This window comes from Myxocyprinus asiaticus, chromosome 49 (assembly GCF_019703515.2).
Source record: "Myxocyprinus asiaticus isolate MX2 ecotype Aquarium Trade chromosome 49, UBuf_Myxa_2, whole genome shotgun sequence".
Classification (NCBI taxonomy): domain Eukaryota; kingdom Metazoa; phylum Chordata; class Actinopteri; order Cypriniformes; family Catostomidae; genus Myxocyprinus; species Myxocyprinus asiaticus.
The window spans coordinates 15539626-15557967 of NC_059392.1; the positions used below are offsets into that span (position 1 = coordinate 15539626).

At 35.9% G+C, this 18342-nt stretch overlaps 1 protein-coding gene across 1 annotated transcript in view; it reads left to right on the forward strand.

Moving 5' to 3' along the window:
* The window catches only part of LOC127438258 (prolyl 3-hydroxylase 2-like), an 82601-nt gene that overhangs the window by 51674 nt on the left and 12585 nt on the right, over positions 1-18342 (forward strand). The window contains exons 2-6 of the mRNA XM_051693712.1: positions 2569-2721; positions 3965-4154; positions 10274-10405; positions 11403-11530; positions 14017-14106. Of these exons, the coding sequence (XP_051549672.1) occupies positions 2569-2721; positions 3965-4154; positions 10274-10405; positions 11403-11530; positions 14017-14106 (693 nt within the window). The remainder of the gene's footprint in view (positions 1-2568; positions 2722-3964; positions 4155-10273; positions 10406-11402; positions 11531-14016; positions 14107-18342) is intronic.

Consider the following 18342-nt stretch of genomic DNA (forward strand, 5'->3'; position numbering starts at 1 on the left):
CAAGAATACCATCATTTATAAATGATGTCCTATGATTATATTTGTACTAAAAGTAAATTATTCTATTTACCTTTTGTACCAACTTTTTCTATTTATCTTTGAACACTTGGTTGGAGTTTAGTAAAGGTGATAGTGTACGTGTTCTCTAACAAAATTCATTTGAATTTAGTAGACGGCACTGTGTTTAAACTATGTGCATAGTACCATATACTACTCTTCCCATTTCTGACAAATGAATTACAGAAGTAGTAATATCATCTGCCATCTTTTTCTTGACTAAATATTTGATCAGACTTCCAAAACATTAGGTGTTTTTGCACAAAATTGGATTATAAATGCAAATCAACCAGTTGTGTTTGCAATATGAAATCTGGGCACTTCTTACAGCAAGAAAACATGCATGAAATGAGGTCATTTAACAAGAATGTAGCATACTGCTGTTTGAAATGTTAATCGCTACATACAGTAGTGCTGTTTTACACAATGTTTTAAAAAATGGTATACAGTATTCAGTGTGTTCCGCACAGTATGCAGTAAGCATATTTTTCTATTCCTCTTTTTGCCTCACTACCTCTCTTTCCAAGTTCAAACCCATAAGCGTATGTACTTGATACCCATCAAACAGCCTGTCAATGTGCCATTTCTGAGAACATAAAGGCATCTACAGTGTCATCGACATGCTGTAGATGATGCTGTTGACATTCTTGGCCTGCTTCATCTGAAATAAATGTGTAAATTGAATTTTTGGCTCTGCTTTTGCTGTAACCCACATCAAGATGGATGTTTTCTTTTTTACAGCCAGTGAGTAAATGGTTTGTGCGTTCTGGCTGGAGATGCAGGGAAAAAACTGTGCTTGTGTATATTAAAGAGCAGTTACGAGGGCCACAGGTGCTCTCTCTGGAACATATTAATTTGCAGGGGTTCTCGTGTACTCCTTTGGTATATAATGGGTAAAACTGTTTGTATGCATATTCGTTTTTTAAATTGAACTGGTTTAGTGAGAAGGTCAGGTAAAGCAGACTTTGTTGATTGTGTGTGAAATGACTGTGTCAGCTGTACAGCCATCTGTTGAAGTCATTTATAGAGGTGAACTACCCACAGGAATCACTCTTAACTTGGTCAACGAGTCAATCTTTGTTTAGATATCTTACAGCGGCCAATTTTTCAGTCACATATCTTAGGGTGCACTCAGTAAAATTTGCGTTTTTGTCTTTCAGAGGTAACCAAGCATATCCCCCGAAAGCCTTTAGCCTCCCTGCCTGATTCCCTAGCAGATAAAATACCCCAATCTTGGCTGAGTCACCAATGAGAAGTAAAAAAAGAGGAGGTTGATTGAATATCATCCTTTCCACAGTGATGAGGGGGATTGTATGTTTGCATATTTAGGGAAGATACAGAGTGTTGAACTAAGGCCTTTTAATGGACTTTCAAAACTTTAAAGCAGTAGTTCATCTAAAAAGAAAAAAATATGTTATTTACTTACCTTAATGCAGTAAGTTTGAATATATGAAATAAAATGCAAGTCATGAGACAAAGATCATTACCTTGTACTTTTGTTAAAAGATAAAGCTGTGGTACAGTGTGCAAAAGGAGAAATCAAGATCTGTTTGAGCTGGAAAAAGCTGATGTCCTTCTGATGTATTTTGTGATTGTGGAGATAGACTCCAGGAGATCCAGACGATTCTTGCCAATGCATTTTTTTTCTTCAAATTATGAATTTTGTCATAATTTTGCAATGTATGAGTCATTTATTATAAAACTAAAACCATATTATCCATACAATATATTGTTCTAAGGAGGATTAGACACTGATGACAATCCAAAATCTGCAAAACAGATTTGAGGTCTGCAATTCATAAAGGACGAAAAATAACAGCCGATGGCTTCCGTGAACTTTGTTTTGACGTTTTCCTCCGGTGCTGAGCAGAATACGTTGGATTCATTACATTCAAAATTCAAACAGTCCTCAGTTTATTTATTCAAATTCGTAAACCCTTCCAGAGGCTAAAAGTTAAATTATGGAACACTTGTAATAATTTTGATATACATTTGTTAAAATGTTTTAATGAGAAGCATGTTTATCTCCCTTTGTTAATTAGTTAAGAATGTCAACTTCGTGAGATGCATCTCGCTAATTCCAACTATTAAACACTTACGACTTCTGTTAATCTCAAAGTTGTTCATTAGCTAGGGATGTCATACATCAAGTCAGTTTCCAGTTAACACTCGCTAACTTACTTGGCACAGTTCACGAGTCATGGGTCCATTGGAATTTTACAAGGCTAACGACATAATTAACTTTTCTTTTTGTCTATCTGGTTTAGTCCTGTATTACAAAGAAGCTCAGTTGACCCCGGTTTTCCTCAATACTTCCATCGAGTATAATTATATGCTAATTTGGTCATAGAATGAAGTAACATTTAGTAAAATTAATTAGTATGACTTGATGACGTATTCAGTGCATTCTTTCATCAGACAAAAACTATGACTACAGCTGCAAAAATTAACATTTGTATGCTGTGTGGAGGTTATGTTTTTCAATGTTTCTGTCTTCTGTCTCCAAAACAGCTCGGGCAACTGGACAAAGCTGCATCTGCTGCTCATACATATTTCCAAGCCAACCCTGAGCATGTGGAGATGGGTGAGGACTTGGAGCAGAACAAAGTCCTGCAGGGTGTAAAAGAGGAGCACTTCATTGACCGGGAAGCCCGACCACATCAGGTAAGTGACTGTTGATCCGCAAAAACTTTGGGGGAATTTACTAACTCTGCGTCCAACTATTCATGCTTCCCTACTATATAGTATGCCAAAAACAGTATACCAATGGAGTAGTATGTCCAAATCCTCAGCAAAACAGTAAGTGAGAAATACCCAAATTACCTACTATTTCCGGCTAGATTCTGGGCATTGACTTGATGCTTAACGATCCCATAATCCCTCAGGAGCTGAGGAGACGTCATGGTCAAAACGAGACTTAAATCTCTGCAGAACAAAAATGGGCTTTTCCATATCAGTAGGCATTTTCAAGCCATTGAGATTCCCTACTTTCATTGGTTAGTTTAGAAAGGCCCGTCCTGGTTTGGAAAAGTCCACTGATTTCTACACTGAGATTCCCTACTTTCACTGGATAGTTTAGAAATGCCCACCCCGGTTTGAAAATGCCCACAGAGACCTATACTTCTTCAAAACGCTGGATTTAAAAGAAAGGCGGTGAACTGCGAGTCGCACGGCTCTTTTCAACTGTAAGTGATATATGTACCAAGAAAGTTGTTCCTTGTGCTTAAATGGTGCTTGTTTAACAAAACCAGAGTAGATTATTTTAGTGGTGGTTGTTCTTACGTCATATATTCGGGTCACGTGTCAATACCCACCATCCTGTATGTCCAGAATCTACTCATGCTACTCGTATGTATACCTAAAGAACATACTGTTTTAGCAGACGAGAAGTGTGTCATTCATCAAATACAGTACATACTCTGACAGTACGGGATTTCGGATGCAGTTTAAGAATGAATTGTGCCCGCTGTGTTGTTTTTTTTGCATGCGCTTTAGGACCTGATTAACTAAAGGAAGTGCTTAACGCCATTTGCACGGAGCAATTCCCCATCTTGCGGTTAAACAATTCTGATTACTAGGTTATGAAAGAAGCAGTATACTTACATAATCTGTCATACTCTACTGTTACTGTACAGCTTGCTCCACCGCTCCGATCCAGGCACCTGAATCAGCAATTTATAATGCCGAAAATATGCTAGATAACACAGTGCATCTGGATATGTGCCCAGTTTTCATTCTTCTTCATAATTTGATGGTTTACTGCTGCCATGATAGCTAGAAAATGTACGCAAACTTTCCGTTTGTTTTCTGCTGTTGCTTTAGGACTAGAAACTGACTAGAAACTCTAGTCATCCCTGAATGTTCATTTCTTTGTTTTCATGGAGTGGATTCCTCATTGTGTTTACAGAAAGCCTTCTTTGCTGGCGTGAAGCTCTACGACAAAGGCAACTATGGAGGGGCCTTGACTTTCTTCGAGGAGGCCCTGACTGAGTACTACCAGGCTGATGTGGAGTGCCGGGCTTTATGTGAAGGGCCACAGCGCTTCGAGGAGCAGGATCATGTCTTGTACAAATATAGCCTCTATGAGCTGATCTCAGGTACAGATGCTTTTGTACTTGCACTTACTCCTAATGTGGTAGAGCTATCATGAGCTTTCCTGAGATGTTTCCGGGAATTTTCCGGCCCCGAGTGGCTCCTGGGAACTTTTTATAGTGGTTATGGTGTTTGTCTTGTTTCTAGAGCTTTTTGTATTTCCAGGAATCAAGATCTTTCCCATCTCTGAACTCAGTGTAAGATGTGTTGTCCTTGCCGTGTAGGCAAGAGGTACAAACTATGTAGCCTTAAGTTGTTTTCTCGAACAGTGTTTTTGTTGTGTCTAACAGGCAGTATGTGATACTATAACAACAAATGCAATGCTTTGTACATGAAACTTACAACTTGAAAAGCTATTTTGGTTCAAATCTAAATCCAGGTGCATCCAAGAGACACTATTTTATTATTTATAGATATATAAAACAGCTCCTGTTGACATGCTGTGAAACTACACAGAGAAAGCTTGCTTATGTCTGGTAAGCATGTAAAACATCAGCCATATTTTGTCTGCATTGCTGCATGGGATTGTTGTTCATGCTCTCATGAAAGAGGTTAGTACACAGTGTACTTTGTACTTTTGTCTTTTTGTCCGATTTTCATCAAATCAAAGTTTGTTTTGTTGTAATTCAACTCAGAGCTGGTTGGTTTGGCTCATGATTTAGAAACTCTGGAGGATTTTATGAAATCCCTATGGAGAAAATTATTGTGAAAAATACTTTCGGAACCAAATTGGCTGAAAAAGTGGGCGGGCACTGTTGCGCTGAATTGTATATTAGACCTTAAATATGTTCTGATTGGCCATGATTGTTTTGCATCATGCAGCATTTACACTTTCAGTGTAGACAAATTAGGCTATTTGGGGCTGAAATTGTTTTATGAATTCTTGGTAGAGAAAAAGTTTAACAGTTTTAAGCTGCTTTCAGTTTAGCTTAGCTCTTTTCAGATTGAGTAAAATCACTGTGATTGTAAAGTAAATCAATTCCACTCCACTGTCAATCAACCTTCTAAAGAAACAACACTAAACTATCAAAAAAACAGAGTAACCTGACACTAACTGAACATTTCTTTAATCATGTGAAAGATTATTATAGTTATATAAATTTAAGTTATATAAATGAAAATGTTTTAATTTGACCCCCTAATACTTGTCTTGCATATCACTGAACTGTTGTAATGGTTTATAATAATGAATTATTGCTTTCAGTTGATTAATGAAGGCTGTTAAAAACTGTTGCATGATTGACAGCCATCTACGGCCCAGATGTTTGAAATGTGACGTAACATGGAAGAATTGATGTTTATGGCCAATCGTGAGAGGATTTGTTCTCCACGAGACTTGTCAGGGAATTTGAAGTGAGCTTTAAGGGTATTCGTGCTCGATGACACGTCTCAGAGTTCACCAATGAATCCCTGGAAAGTATTTCGAATGATGTCACTGACATTTTCTGTTTGCTCAGTAATTACTGTGTGAGTGATGGTGTGCATGCACATGCATGGATTTCAGTGTGTTTTTTATTAGACTGAGAATATTTGAAACATCTCTTTGCATTTGTAATGTTTTCATTACTGTGAAATGACTGTGGGTTTTTATTGTTTGTCCTCTTGGTCGTGTAATTAATTCTTCTTTTATGCTAGTCACAAACATTTATTCTTTCTTCTCTAACTTCAATACAACTAACTCTTGAAGGCCTAAAACATTATTTACACAAGTATGCAAACACAGATGTGAATACTACTTACAATTTTGACAGCATGAATACATACGTAGTAATGTTGCAGACTCCTATCTGCCAACAACCTTAAACTGCACAAGTATACCTAGGAGAACTGGTGCTGTTTTAAAAGCCCAAATATAGATTTTTTTTTTTTTTTTTTTTTGTGTACTGCACTTTGTATGAAGTTAATTAATAAATAAAAATTATTCATGGCATTATTTTTGAAAACATCCAGACTATGTAAAAATTTTCACAACTGCTTAAAGCTTTTGCACAGTATCGTTTAAATGTTGAAATATAAACATACTAACATACTAACTTAACTCTCTTCAGCGGTTGCTCTGTCATGACAGTAGCTGTCTTGATAGAGACAACTGACCACAGAAGATCAGTTTACTCTAATGCCATAACTAATGCTATAGTGCCCCTGGAAATGCTGAAAATGCAGTATGTACTTAAGCTCAAATGATACAAAGGTTAGATGCAAATGCTAGGCGTCTGCGTTAAGGCTGTCAAATAAAACTTAGAAATTTGTGTATTTGTCAGATTTAATATAAAAATGCACATTCAAATGCTAAAACTGTGCATTCGAATTTTGGATGTGTGCCAAGCACTGACAATGACTTCAAACCGATCGCATTCTTGTGCTATAAAAGGCTATATGCAGCGCAACAAATTCAGTTTTAACAGAACGCAGGTGTCTCAAGATGCATTTTTAAAGGTTGAAGTTTTTTTTTACTTGACAGGGCATCTAAAAAACATAGAGCTCCTGCTCGAGACGCTGTATACGAAACATGGCAAAACGGTCAAAGATTTTTTACAGCCAGGAATGTACTTTGCAATAATCTAATACAGTGCTGTCTGGCTTATATCTATTTGTTGTGCCCTCTTGTGGACTAAGGAAGCAATGTCTATTTAAAAATCTGCTGACTTTTAAATTCGAATTCAGGAATCGTGATGCAAATTCCGTCATCAGCAGAATTCTCGAGCACTGTATGCACATGGCCCGATTTTTTTTTCTAACCACACATACTCTGAACTCGCATTATGCTCATGCGACTGGAATTATTTGCACTATTTAGTGGGTCCACAAGGTGGCAACACTTACAATTGAGCCATTGCTTTCACAAAGAAGTGCTAGGAGAAAATGAAATCACCGGTAAACAACAGGAGACGAATGTGTCAGTTGATCAGTAGATGTGCACATCAAGAAAGCATGTGTATGGAGGTCAGGAGATACCTGCATTTGAATAACTAGAGTCTAAAGGAATATAAAGACATCTAACCAAACACTTAATTTGAATGTAACAAACTAAAGAACAATGGCGAAACTGGCCCCCTTGGAGTCACCTTAGTGTCATCTTGAGAATGAGTTTGGGGAAAAGCTTCCTTCTAAATCACAGGTGTATTTTGTCCATACAGCATTGGGAATTGAAAACAATGGATACAGAAACCTTTTAAACAGACTAAAACCACAGTACATTGTACCAACACAAAAACATTGTTTATATGTGTTTGTAAAAACACTAAAAGCTTGTGTTTATAATTTTAAAATAATATAACACATTGTTATAATGACAGTTTTACACAAGAAATGCAAAAGCTTTCTTCAGTTTAGGTTGTGTTGATTGGTTATGTTGACTGGTAACATTATACAATTTAAATAAATTTGCCAATTGAACTGCATAGATTGGACCCTGTTGTTAATTTTGACATTGTAAATAAATATTTTCATAATGTGACAAGTTAGAAAATTCCCTGTATAATTGACAGCATTAGCTGAGAGAGAATTACTTTCATATGTAAGCAAAATGGACATTATAACTGAAATGTTATTAATTGGAATCTAATCAAATCTGGAAATCTGTATCGATACCCAGCCCTAGTTTCAGGACTACGCATCTCTTCATTTTATTTATTCTGCAACCAATGATCATTTAATTATTATTTGAGCCCCATTTTAACATTAAATGATAATCATATATATATATATATACAAAAGTAAGGTTTGTTTGAATTGAAATCAACTGTGTAAATTAAAATAGCTTTATTACTCTCTGGAATAACTTCAGCAATTATTTTTTTATATTAAAAGTTTGCCAGTGTAACTCTGGACTCATCAAAAGGTCCTTCACAGCAAAATGGGATGGGCTTTTACATGGTTTCAGTGGTTTCTAGATTATCATTGTTCTATCTTTACAAAATAAGTCAAGAGTTAGCTAAATACCTTTGTAAATATATGAAAAGACTAACTACAATTATCATCTCCATCCCATAATATTCCTGTCATGGCTCTCTTTTGAAAGGAGCACTTGCTTGTCTTTTTTATTTGTTAATCTAGTCTAACTTTCATGTGGGAGCAAACTGCCCGCTACCCATCAACCCCGTCATGAAAGGCCAACATGCTCTTTAAAGTGGGTGAGCTGTGTCCTGCCTCTTCTCAGTTCTCTAATTTAATATTCAGCTTTGGGTTTTGCCACATGAAATACATCAGCATCTCAGCTGGTTTGAGAAGACCATCTTTGATTTGAGCCTAGTTAGATGACCTCACTCTCGTGCATACTGGTTGTCTGGGAGAAAAGATGAATCATGTTCTTCATGTCTCTCATCTCAAGTAGTTGGTTTGCAGTGATGCCCAGCTGCAATTACAGTGTGCATGATGCTATTAAACATACAACAGTTGTTCAGCAAAAAAACAACTATTTTTATAAATGGATTTGTATTATCATTAATAAATGACCAATACATTAAATACATATAATTAATATATAATAATATACAATAAATAATTATTTATTTAATAAATTATGAATTACAATAAAACATTTAAATAATACAATTATAATGATTAAAAAGTACAAAACTTATTATTAATAATATGAGAAAATATATAATATTAATAATAACATGATTTATTAAAAAAATTACAATAAAGAATTTTTATAATTGCATTATAATAATAGTAAATAAACAAGTAAAGTTTTGTTATATATTTCATAATTTACATAATTAGTTATTTCATAATTAGTTATAATACTAATATTATAAGTATTATTATTAATATAATATATACTGTATCTATATAAAATATTATTAATAATAATTTTTATATGTATTTAAATTAATAATAATATTTTATAATGATGATATATATTATATATAATAATTTAATATTTATTAAATAATAATTATTAATAGCATACTATTAATAAATTGAATTATTTATAATGTTTACAATAAATAATTTAAATATTTACATTATAATTATTAATAAGTAAAAAACTGCATTATTTATCATCAATAATATGATAAAATATATAATATTAATAATACATTGATTTATTTATAATAATTACAATTAAAAAAAGTTTTAAAATTACATTATAATAATAATAAATAAACAAGTAAAGAACCTATGTTTTGTTATATATTTCATAATTGTCTAATATTATAAGTAGTATTAATATACTATATATATATATATATATATATATATATATATATATATATATATATATATATATATATATATATAATAGTATTTATATTTATTTTTATTTATAATAATTATGTATATTATGTATAATAATATAATATGTATTAAATAATAATTATTAACATACTATTATTAATAAATTGAATTATTTATAATGATTGCAATAACATTTTACATAATTAAATTTAAAAAATAAATAAGCAAAGAACGCATTATTTATTTTATATAATTTATAATATTATGAAATAAATAATATTATTAAATACATGGAATTATTTATAATAATTACAATAAAACAATTATTTAAATGATAATAATAAATAAATAATTAACCTATATTATTTATATATCATCAATAATATTATTAAATATATATTAATAAAACATTGAATTAGTTATAATTACAAGCAATGTACTGTATATAATTTAATTATATAAAAAAAGTAAAGAACCTGTATTATTTAATATAACGAAATATTAATAATTTAATTATTTATAACAATTGCAATAATTTATATAATTAAATTATAGTAATTAATTAAGAACTGATATTATTTCATATATCATTAATAACTGTGAAATATATATTATTAATCATAAATGGAATTATTTATTGAACTTATGTGTCTTTATTCATATTCCAGTTGTCAGCGTTTCTTTAATCATATTGCAGTTGTCAATGTTTCATGTTATGTCAAACATCACCCCTTAAACAAGTTTCTGTAACAAATGGCCTCTTGTGGTTTATTACTGTAGTATCTCTATAATCTAAAGAGACAAATGTTTTGTTCTTTTGAACAAGTTGTGCCAAGTATTATTTGCTTAAAAGACATTCTGCTTTATGCAGCATCTTTGCTTTCAACGCCCTCAAGGAGAATGTTATGTCTAATTCATATTGAACTGTATTTTTCAGATCATTACACACAGGTTCTTCACTGTGAGCATGAATGTGTCAGAGACTTGGCCACCCGCCCCGGACGCCTGTCACCCATGGAGAACTACCTGCCCCTGCATTACGACTACTTGCAGTTTGCCTATTTCCAAGGTAAATGTCCATACATCTCTTGTGCTAAAATGTGACGTTCTTCTGGGTCTTCGGATTCTAGACTCAACCCTCTCTGGGCTTGATTTTGCATCTGACTCAAAGAGTTCTGATCTTGGCCTTGGACTTGACCTTCTTGGACTTGCACTAGGTAATTTTGGATACAACACTACTAACTGTTTCCATCAGTCGAATTGTGCAATATAATGAAATAAAAGAAAATGTCAACAGTAATTGCAATTGGATAAAAACACTTTTGTTTTAACCTGAAAACGTCTTGAGTAATCATGAAATCACTCAATCACTTGCCCTAAATTGGATTTGGAGAGGCTTAAAAATATTTTACTTTTGAGCGACATCTATCTCTCTTTTTGGAAATGTCAAAACTGGAATTTCACTTCCCCCCAGGTTATGATAGTTTTTTATTTCTATTTGATTTGCAGTATGTCCATTAAATTTAATTTAGTTTTCGGTAGTGTTCACTCTTTAGTTGTATTGCAGTTTTTGTTTTCTAGTTTTTTTTCTACTTTTAGCTTTTCAGTAAACGTAGCTTTTTAGTTTAGCTACTTTAGTTTTTGTATTTTAACGGGTGCCAAAGTTAACATGTTAAATTAGATATTTAGATTTAATGCAATTACCAAATGTATTTACATAATTACGTTGTATTCAAATACGTTACGTAATTTAAATACACCCCCCCCCCCCACACACACACACACACACACACACAATATCCAAGTATGAGCGTATGTGTATGTGTTGTCTCTTTTGGTCTCTGTCTCCATCTTGCAGCTGTGCATTTCCACTAGTTCACTCCTTTGGTGTTTGTTCCATTGTAGTCACTGACCTGGAATGTGTGTGTTTCCGAGCTCCAAAGGAAATAAACGTGACTTTGGAAAAGATGATTCCAAAGAATCAGACAGCCCCATATTATGAATAATCAGATAAGCCGGGAAACAGACCCAGAGGTTTCATTAACGTACTCTTTTTCTCTGTTCAGTGGGCAGGATTGAGGATGCTTTGGTGTGTGCTCTGACATACCTGTTGTTCCATGAAGGGGATGAGTTCATGACTGAGAATGTGGAGTATTACAGGGAGGTACTGGGACATGACGGCCAGCCTCGTAAGGTGAGATGCAGGATAAACACTAGACTACCACAGATCTTTCCAGTCCAGACCCAGTAAAGAGCTTGGCAGGAGGCCATATAAGCATGAACACATTGGAACAATCATTGTGTTTAGTGGATTTGGTATTCGAGATGTACAGTAGTGGCTGCATGTACTCTTGAACCACTCAAAAGTGTTTTTCATTGGAAAGCCTGGAAACTATTAGCTCTATAAAGACAAACGAGTTTGTTCGGTCAGGAGCCAGTGGGCTTGGATATGTCATTCCATGCAAGATCCTTTGGTTCTTAGCTCATAACAACCCAGTTGATTTTCTTTTGGCCCATTGCCGAGTGTTTCCATCTCTCTGGCTTGCTGCCATGTTTGATTGCCCGATTTTTTTGTTCCTCAGGGACCTTTTTAATCCAATGCCATGATGCAGGGCTGAAAGAATAGCCTTCCATTCCTAGAACAGACAGCTGGGTAGAAAAATGTCATCAAAACACCACAGAGCTCCCTGAAATAATTTGTGAGCTGTTTGCATTACTGTTGTGAAGGAGAACATGAAGAAAATGCTACTTAGTGCTTTGGTTTAATAACACTCAAATTCATGGCTTTTCCTCCATCAACTTTTCCTCCCAAGGGTACCAAGATTGCCATTAATATGGTCTCAACCACATTTAGAAGCAGCAGACTTTGCTCCACTTATAACAAACTGCAATGAGTGCCAGGGACCGCTAATAAAAAGTTGCTGCTGAAGAATGCCAAGAAAAATTGTGCAGGTTGCGGAACAGCATTGCTTTATTTTAGACTACGTCTAGCGACTACACAAACCATCCCTCAGGTCACTTTATATTTGTTGGGACACAGACAAGATGTTTGTTAGGTAAACAGTTGGGCCGAAACATACTCTACACAAGGATGCAAACGTAAGATTGATTTTGTGCGTTGCGTTATGAATTTTTCGGACCATGATTCATAACGTGAAGCAAGTCCACGTTGCATTCTCAGTGTTGCCACAAAGGGCACTAATGGATACGCTAGCATAACATTTCATCTTACACGATCAGTTTTCGTTTTCAGGTCAGCTACCGTCATGACAAAGAAAGAATTTGAAGGGAATCTTGCATAGCGAGTTAAATTTGATATATGTATACTGTAGCTTATCCACCTGATTAAAAACACATACGATTTAGTAGTTCAGACATTTGTAGGCCTCCTTAAGTACCAAGGTTTGGGACTGCCTCATCAATGCAAGAATGCACATAATTATGAACTGGACTGTGCACTTGTAATGCATTAGCCAAGCATTCGCATCTGCACAGTTTGGGTCGAAACATTATGTTCCAGTAAATTAACCTAAGGTTAATTTCATGCATCATTGCATTCAAAAATTTGTCGGACATGATTCACAATGCGAAGCAAGTCCGCGTTGCATTCTCAGTGTTGCCACAAGGGGAAGTATTGAGTACACTAGCATAAAAGGTTGTCTTCTACGGTAATTTTGTCACTTTCAGATTCACTACTGTCATGACTCAGCAAAAGTTTAAAGGGAATTTTGAGAGTAGAGAGTAGAATAGAGAGTTCATTAAAGTTTATTTATTTATACTGTAGCTTATCTACCTGAATAATAACACATACGGTTTAGTAGTTCAGACATATGAAGGTAACTCTATTGGCCCCTAAGTACCGAGGTTTGTTACCACCATATCTACACAAGAACGCACATAAGTACGTTCATCAGGACTGTGCACTTGCAATGCGTTGGCCAAACGTTCGCATCTGCACAGTTTGGGTCAAAACATGCTCTATGCCAGTAAATGAACGTAAGGTCGATTTTGTGTTTCGTAGCATTCTGAAATTTGTCGGACCTTGATTCATAATGCAAAGCAAGTATGCGTTGCATTCTCAGTGTTGCCACAAGGGGCACTAATGCATACATTATCATAAAATGTTGTCTTATATGTTCGGTTTTCGCTTTCAGGACAACTCCTGCCATAACGGAGCAAGAGTTTAAAGGGAATCTTGCGAAGAGTGTTCGTTAAAGTTGATTTATTTATACTGTAGCTTATCTACCTGAATAATAACACATATGGTTTAGAAGTTCAGACATATGAAGGTAACTCTATCGCCCCCTAAGTACCGAGGTTTGTTAATGCCATATCAACACAAGAACGCACATAAGTACGTTAATCAGGACTGTGCACTCGCAAAGCATTGGCCAAGCATTTGCATCTGCACAGTTGATGTATTTGTACTGTTGCTTATCTACCTAATTATTAACTCATATGGTTTAGTCGTTCAGACATTTGAAGGTAGTAATATCGCCTCCTTAAGTACATCAGTTTATTACCACCACTGCAATGCAAGACCGCACAATTATGTTCCGTGGGAATATTCGCACTTGCAGTGTATTGGCCAATACATACTTGTATATAGTATGTTTCTGGCCTTAGGGACCACAATCTCTTTAACTGACTAAGACTTACTGTGCCCTCTTGTGTCTACAGGAAGCTGAACAGTACTTTAGACAGCATAGGCAGGAGTCAGACCTGCTAGTCATCGGCAGCAAAAACATTGGAGCGCCTTACATTGAGGGGGTAAGTTCACAGAGTGAGCTGACTGAATAGAATTGGTGCCTTATAAGGATAGTTCACCCTGAAAAATAATTATGTTATTTACACATCCTCATGTTCCGAACCTGTATGACCTTCTTTCTTGTGTATATAGAACCAATATATCATCATAAAATAGTCAAAAATATTGTAAAATAATTTAAATGTAACATATGCACAGGGAACAGGTTATAACAATGAACAAGAAAACATGTTTTAGTCTGCACTCAAACCAGCTGACCACCTGGGGAACAGGTGCTCCTGTAAATTCGAAAAGCAACCTACATCGCCCCCTTGTGGTGGGATCATCAAACAAGCCTAAAATATTCATTATACATAATAAATAAACCATGTACTCCAGCTTCCCACTATCCTGCAGCCTCTCTTTTTAATTAAAGTTTGTTTTCTTTTAAAGCCACAAAAATAAGAGTTTCTTCCATGTTTTTTCTGAAGAGGTCAATCTGTGACATTTAGATCTTCTATTGGCCAAACATCTTTTCGTATGCGTATGAAAGTGAATAGAACGCAGCCCCTTAACTTCCAGCTCAGTGTTTGTAACCAGTTAACACAGAGGCATAACTTTTTATAATTAGAGACATTTACATTGGTTGTTTATTGTTATTAACAATTTTATTGATTCCAAAGATAAAACATACAAACACTACAGTGCACTACTGTGGTCACCAACAACTAGATCATCAAAATAAAATAAATACAAAAAATACATTCAATATACATTCAAACAAAATCAATAAAACACATACCCAACTAAACTACAAATCCCTCTCCACAGCCACTCCCCGAGAACCCTCCAAAAAAGCCAAATAACCCCCCCCCCCCCACACACACACACACACACACTTCCAGACAAACAAATCCCATTTCCACAGCCTTCTAAAAAACATCTCCACAAATGCCGCCACCTCGCCCATCTCCCCGGACCATTCCCTAAATGAGGGTGCCCCAGCCGACTTCCATCCCCTGAGGACTCCAGCTAGGACCCAACTTTTTAAATAACTGTCCCCAATATCCAGAGTCGTCCCATCACCCAGGATTCAGAGTCTGGGGCTAAATGAAAGATCAGTGTTCAACACCTCACACATAAAGTTCTGAACCCCCAGCCAAAATTCTTGGATAAGTACACATCCCCAAAATACATATATTGTGTCCCCGTCTTCTGATTGGCACCACCAGCAGGTGGGTGTGTCTTTAAGACCCAACCTATACAATCTAGAGGGGGTCCAGTAGAACCAATGCAAAATCTTAAATTGCATCAGATGGACCCTTGCATCTCTAGATGCAGACTTGATGCTTTTTAGGATCCTAGCCCACCTCCAATACCAGGTTTAAATCTTTCTCCCATAATCTCTTGAGAGAAGACAAAGCTCCATCCCCCAGTCTCTGAATTAACAGGGAGTAATACACAGATGCTTCATGACCTTTCCCAAAAGCAGTAATCACCATTTCCAGAGTATCTACCGCTTTAGGGGGGTGTACACTACTCCCAAAAATAGTACAGAGCAGGTGGCGCAGCTGTAAATACCTGAAGAACTGGGATCTAGGAATCTTAAAATGTTGAACCAAATTATCAAAAGATCTCAGTACTCCACTCTCATATAGTTCACCGAGTGTCGTAACCCCCCTCTCAATCCACTCTGACCAACAGAAAGGGGACTTATTAATATGTAATTTAGGGTTCAGCCATATGCTTGCGGCAACATTTAAATAAATGTCTGAATTAAACACTCTGGACACTTTGGTCCAAACCACGTGCAAATGCGAGATAACGGGGTGTGATTTAACTTCTCCAGTTAGTTTGATCGAAAGGCTTTGCAATGGCGAAATAGGGGCAAGTACTTCTTGTTCAATACGAAACCAGGGAGGGGCTCTCTCAGGTGGGAGCGACCAATGGGCCAAATGTCTAAGACCGATCACATAATAATAAAACAAAATCTTGGGTAGGCCTAGCCCACCTTTGTCAATCGGCCTATGTAACTTATAGAAATGTAATCTGGGACGTTTACCATTCCAAATAAAGGACTTCACATGCTATCAAATTGCTTGAAATAAGAGAGGGGGACATCTACAGGGAGAGACTGTAGCAGGTAGTTACATTTTGGAATACAATTCATTTTAATAACATTAACCTTCCCAATCATAGATAAATGTAACTAAGCCCACCTGCCCACATTGCTCGAAAACCTTTTTATTAAAGGGTCAAAATTAACTCTGACTAAATCACATACATTTGCTGGGAATAAAATACCCAAATATTTAATGCCCTGTTTGGGCCATTGAAAGGTGTCAGGCTGAAAAGCTGTTACTTGGCAGTATGCAGTCAGAGCCAAACTTTGGATTTAGACCAATAAACTGTGTATCCCGAAAATTTAGAAAAGGAATTGATAATAGATCTAGTGGGGTCGGAGACGAATAATAAAATATCATCTGCGTAAAGCAAAAGCTTATGCGCCATACCTCCTGCCATCACCCCTGGAAAATCATCTTCCCTTCTTATCGCGGCTGTTAATGGTTCCAGGGCAAGACAGAACAATAATGGGGAAAGAGGGCAACCCTGCTGGGTGCCCCTATCCAGAGTAAAATAATCTGAAATTAATCCATTTGTTTGTACCGCCGCTACCGGGTGTCTATAAAGTAACTTACTCCAACCAATAAAAGTATTTCCGAACCCATATATTTCCAAAATCTTAAAAAGATAATCCCATTCTACCATAATCAAACGCCTTTTCGGCGTCAAGTGAGATGGCAGCGTCCGGAGTCTGATAATTCACCACTGACCACATGATACTGATGAAACGCCTAATGTTATCAGAAGAGCTAGGGACCTGAATAAACCCCACCTGATCTATATGTATAAGAGATGTCATAACTTTACTTAATCGGTTAGCCAAAATTTTTGACAAAATGTTTACATCTAGCTGGATCAGGGAAACTGGATGGTAACTTTTACACTCACTTGGATCTTTGTCCTTTTTAAGAATCAGACTGATCCGGGCTTGTGTTACGGTTGGTGGAAGCTTTCCATTCTTTAATGTTTCCGTATAAACTTCTAACAAATGTGGAGCCAATTCTGTAGCATAAGATCTAAAAAAATTCAGTGGCAAAACCATCTGGCCCCGGAGACTTGCCGGTAGGTAAGGCCTTAATTACCTCGTCAAGCTCCTCCAACGTTATCTCAGAATCAAGATGTTTTTGCTCATTTGTCAGTTTAGGGAGTTCTAATGGTTCCACAAATTTTCTAATATCGTCATCAGTAGATGAAGATGTGGAACTATAAAGATCAAGATAGAACTCTTTAAAGGCATTATTAATATCAATGGCCGAATTAAAAAGTTCACCACCAGCAGATTTCACTGAGGGAATGGTAGAAAAAGACTCTCTCTGCTTTATATATCTAGCCAAAAGCTTCCCTGCTTTATCCCCCGACTCAAAATATGACTGTCTTGCCCTGAATAACCAAAACTCCACTTTCCGCGACAAAATAGTATTATATTTGTATTTCAATCGGGTCAATTCAAGCTTTGGATTTTTTGGTATATGAGGCATACTGTATGATCCGACCCCTAAGAATCGCCTTAAGTGCCTCCCAAGCCACGCCCACAGAAGATACTGAGGACCAGTTGGTCTCCATATAAACATTGATTTCAGTCATTCAAACATTGAAATCAGGATTTTGCAAAAGGGATACATTAACGCGCCAACTATACGATTTCTTTTTCTCCATATGTGGCAACATCTCTAAACCCACCAGGGCATGATCTGAGACTAAGATGTTTCCAATTGAGCAATCCACAACAGATGAAATGAGGGACTTAGATATACAAAAAAAAATCTATTCTAGAATAAAACTTATGGACTGATGAAAAAAATTTATAGTCCCTACCAGATGGGTTCAGAAGTCTCCAAATATCCGTAAGACCAAGATTTTTACACATCTTGTGAAGCATCAATGTTGCTCTAGGTGGCTTACACACTTTTGCTTCACTATGATCAAGGACTGAGTCCATCAAAAGATTAAAGTCTCCTCCCAATATTATATCATAAGGAGTGTCAACGGTCTGCAACATCCCTTCAAGATCTATAAAAAAGTCCTGATCATCAGCATTAGGTGCGTAAATATTAGCGAAAATCAACCTTTGCCCCTGAATTTCTGCCAAAACAATAATGACTCTTCCTAATTTATCATTAATCTGTTTGAGAAAT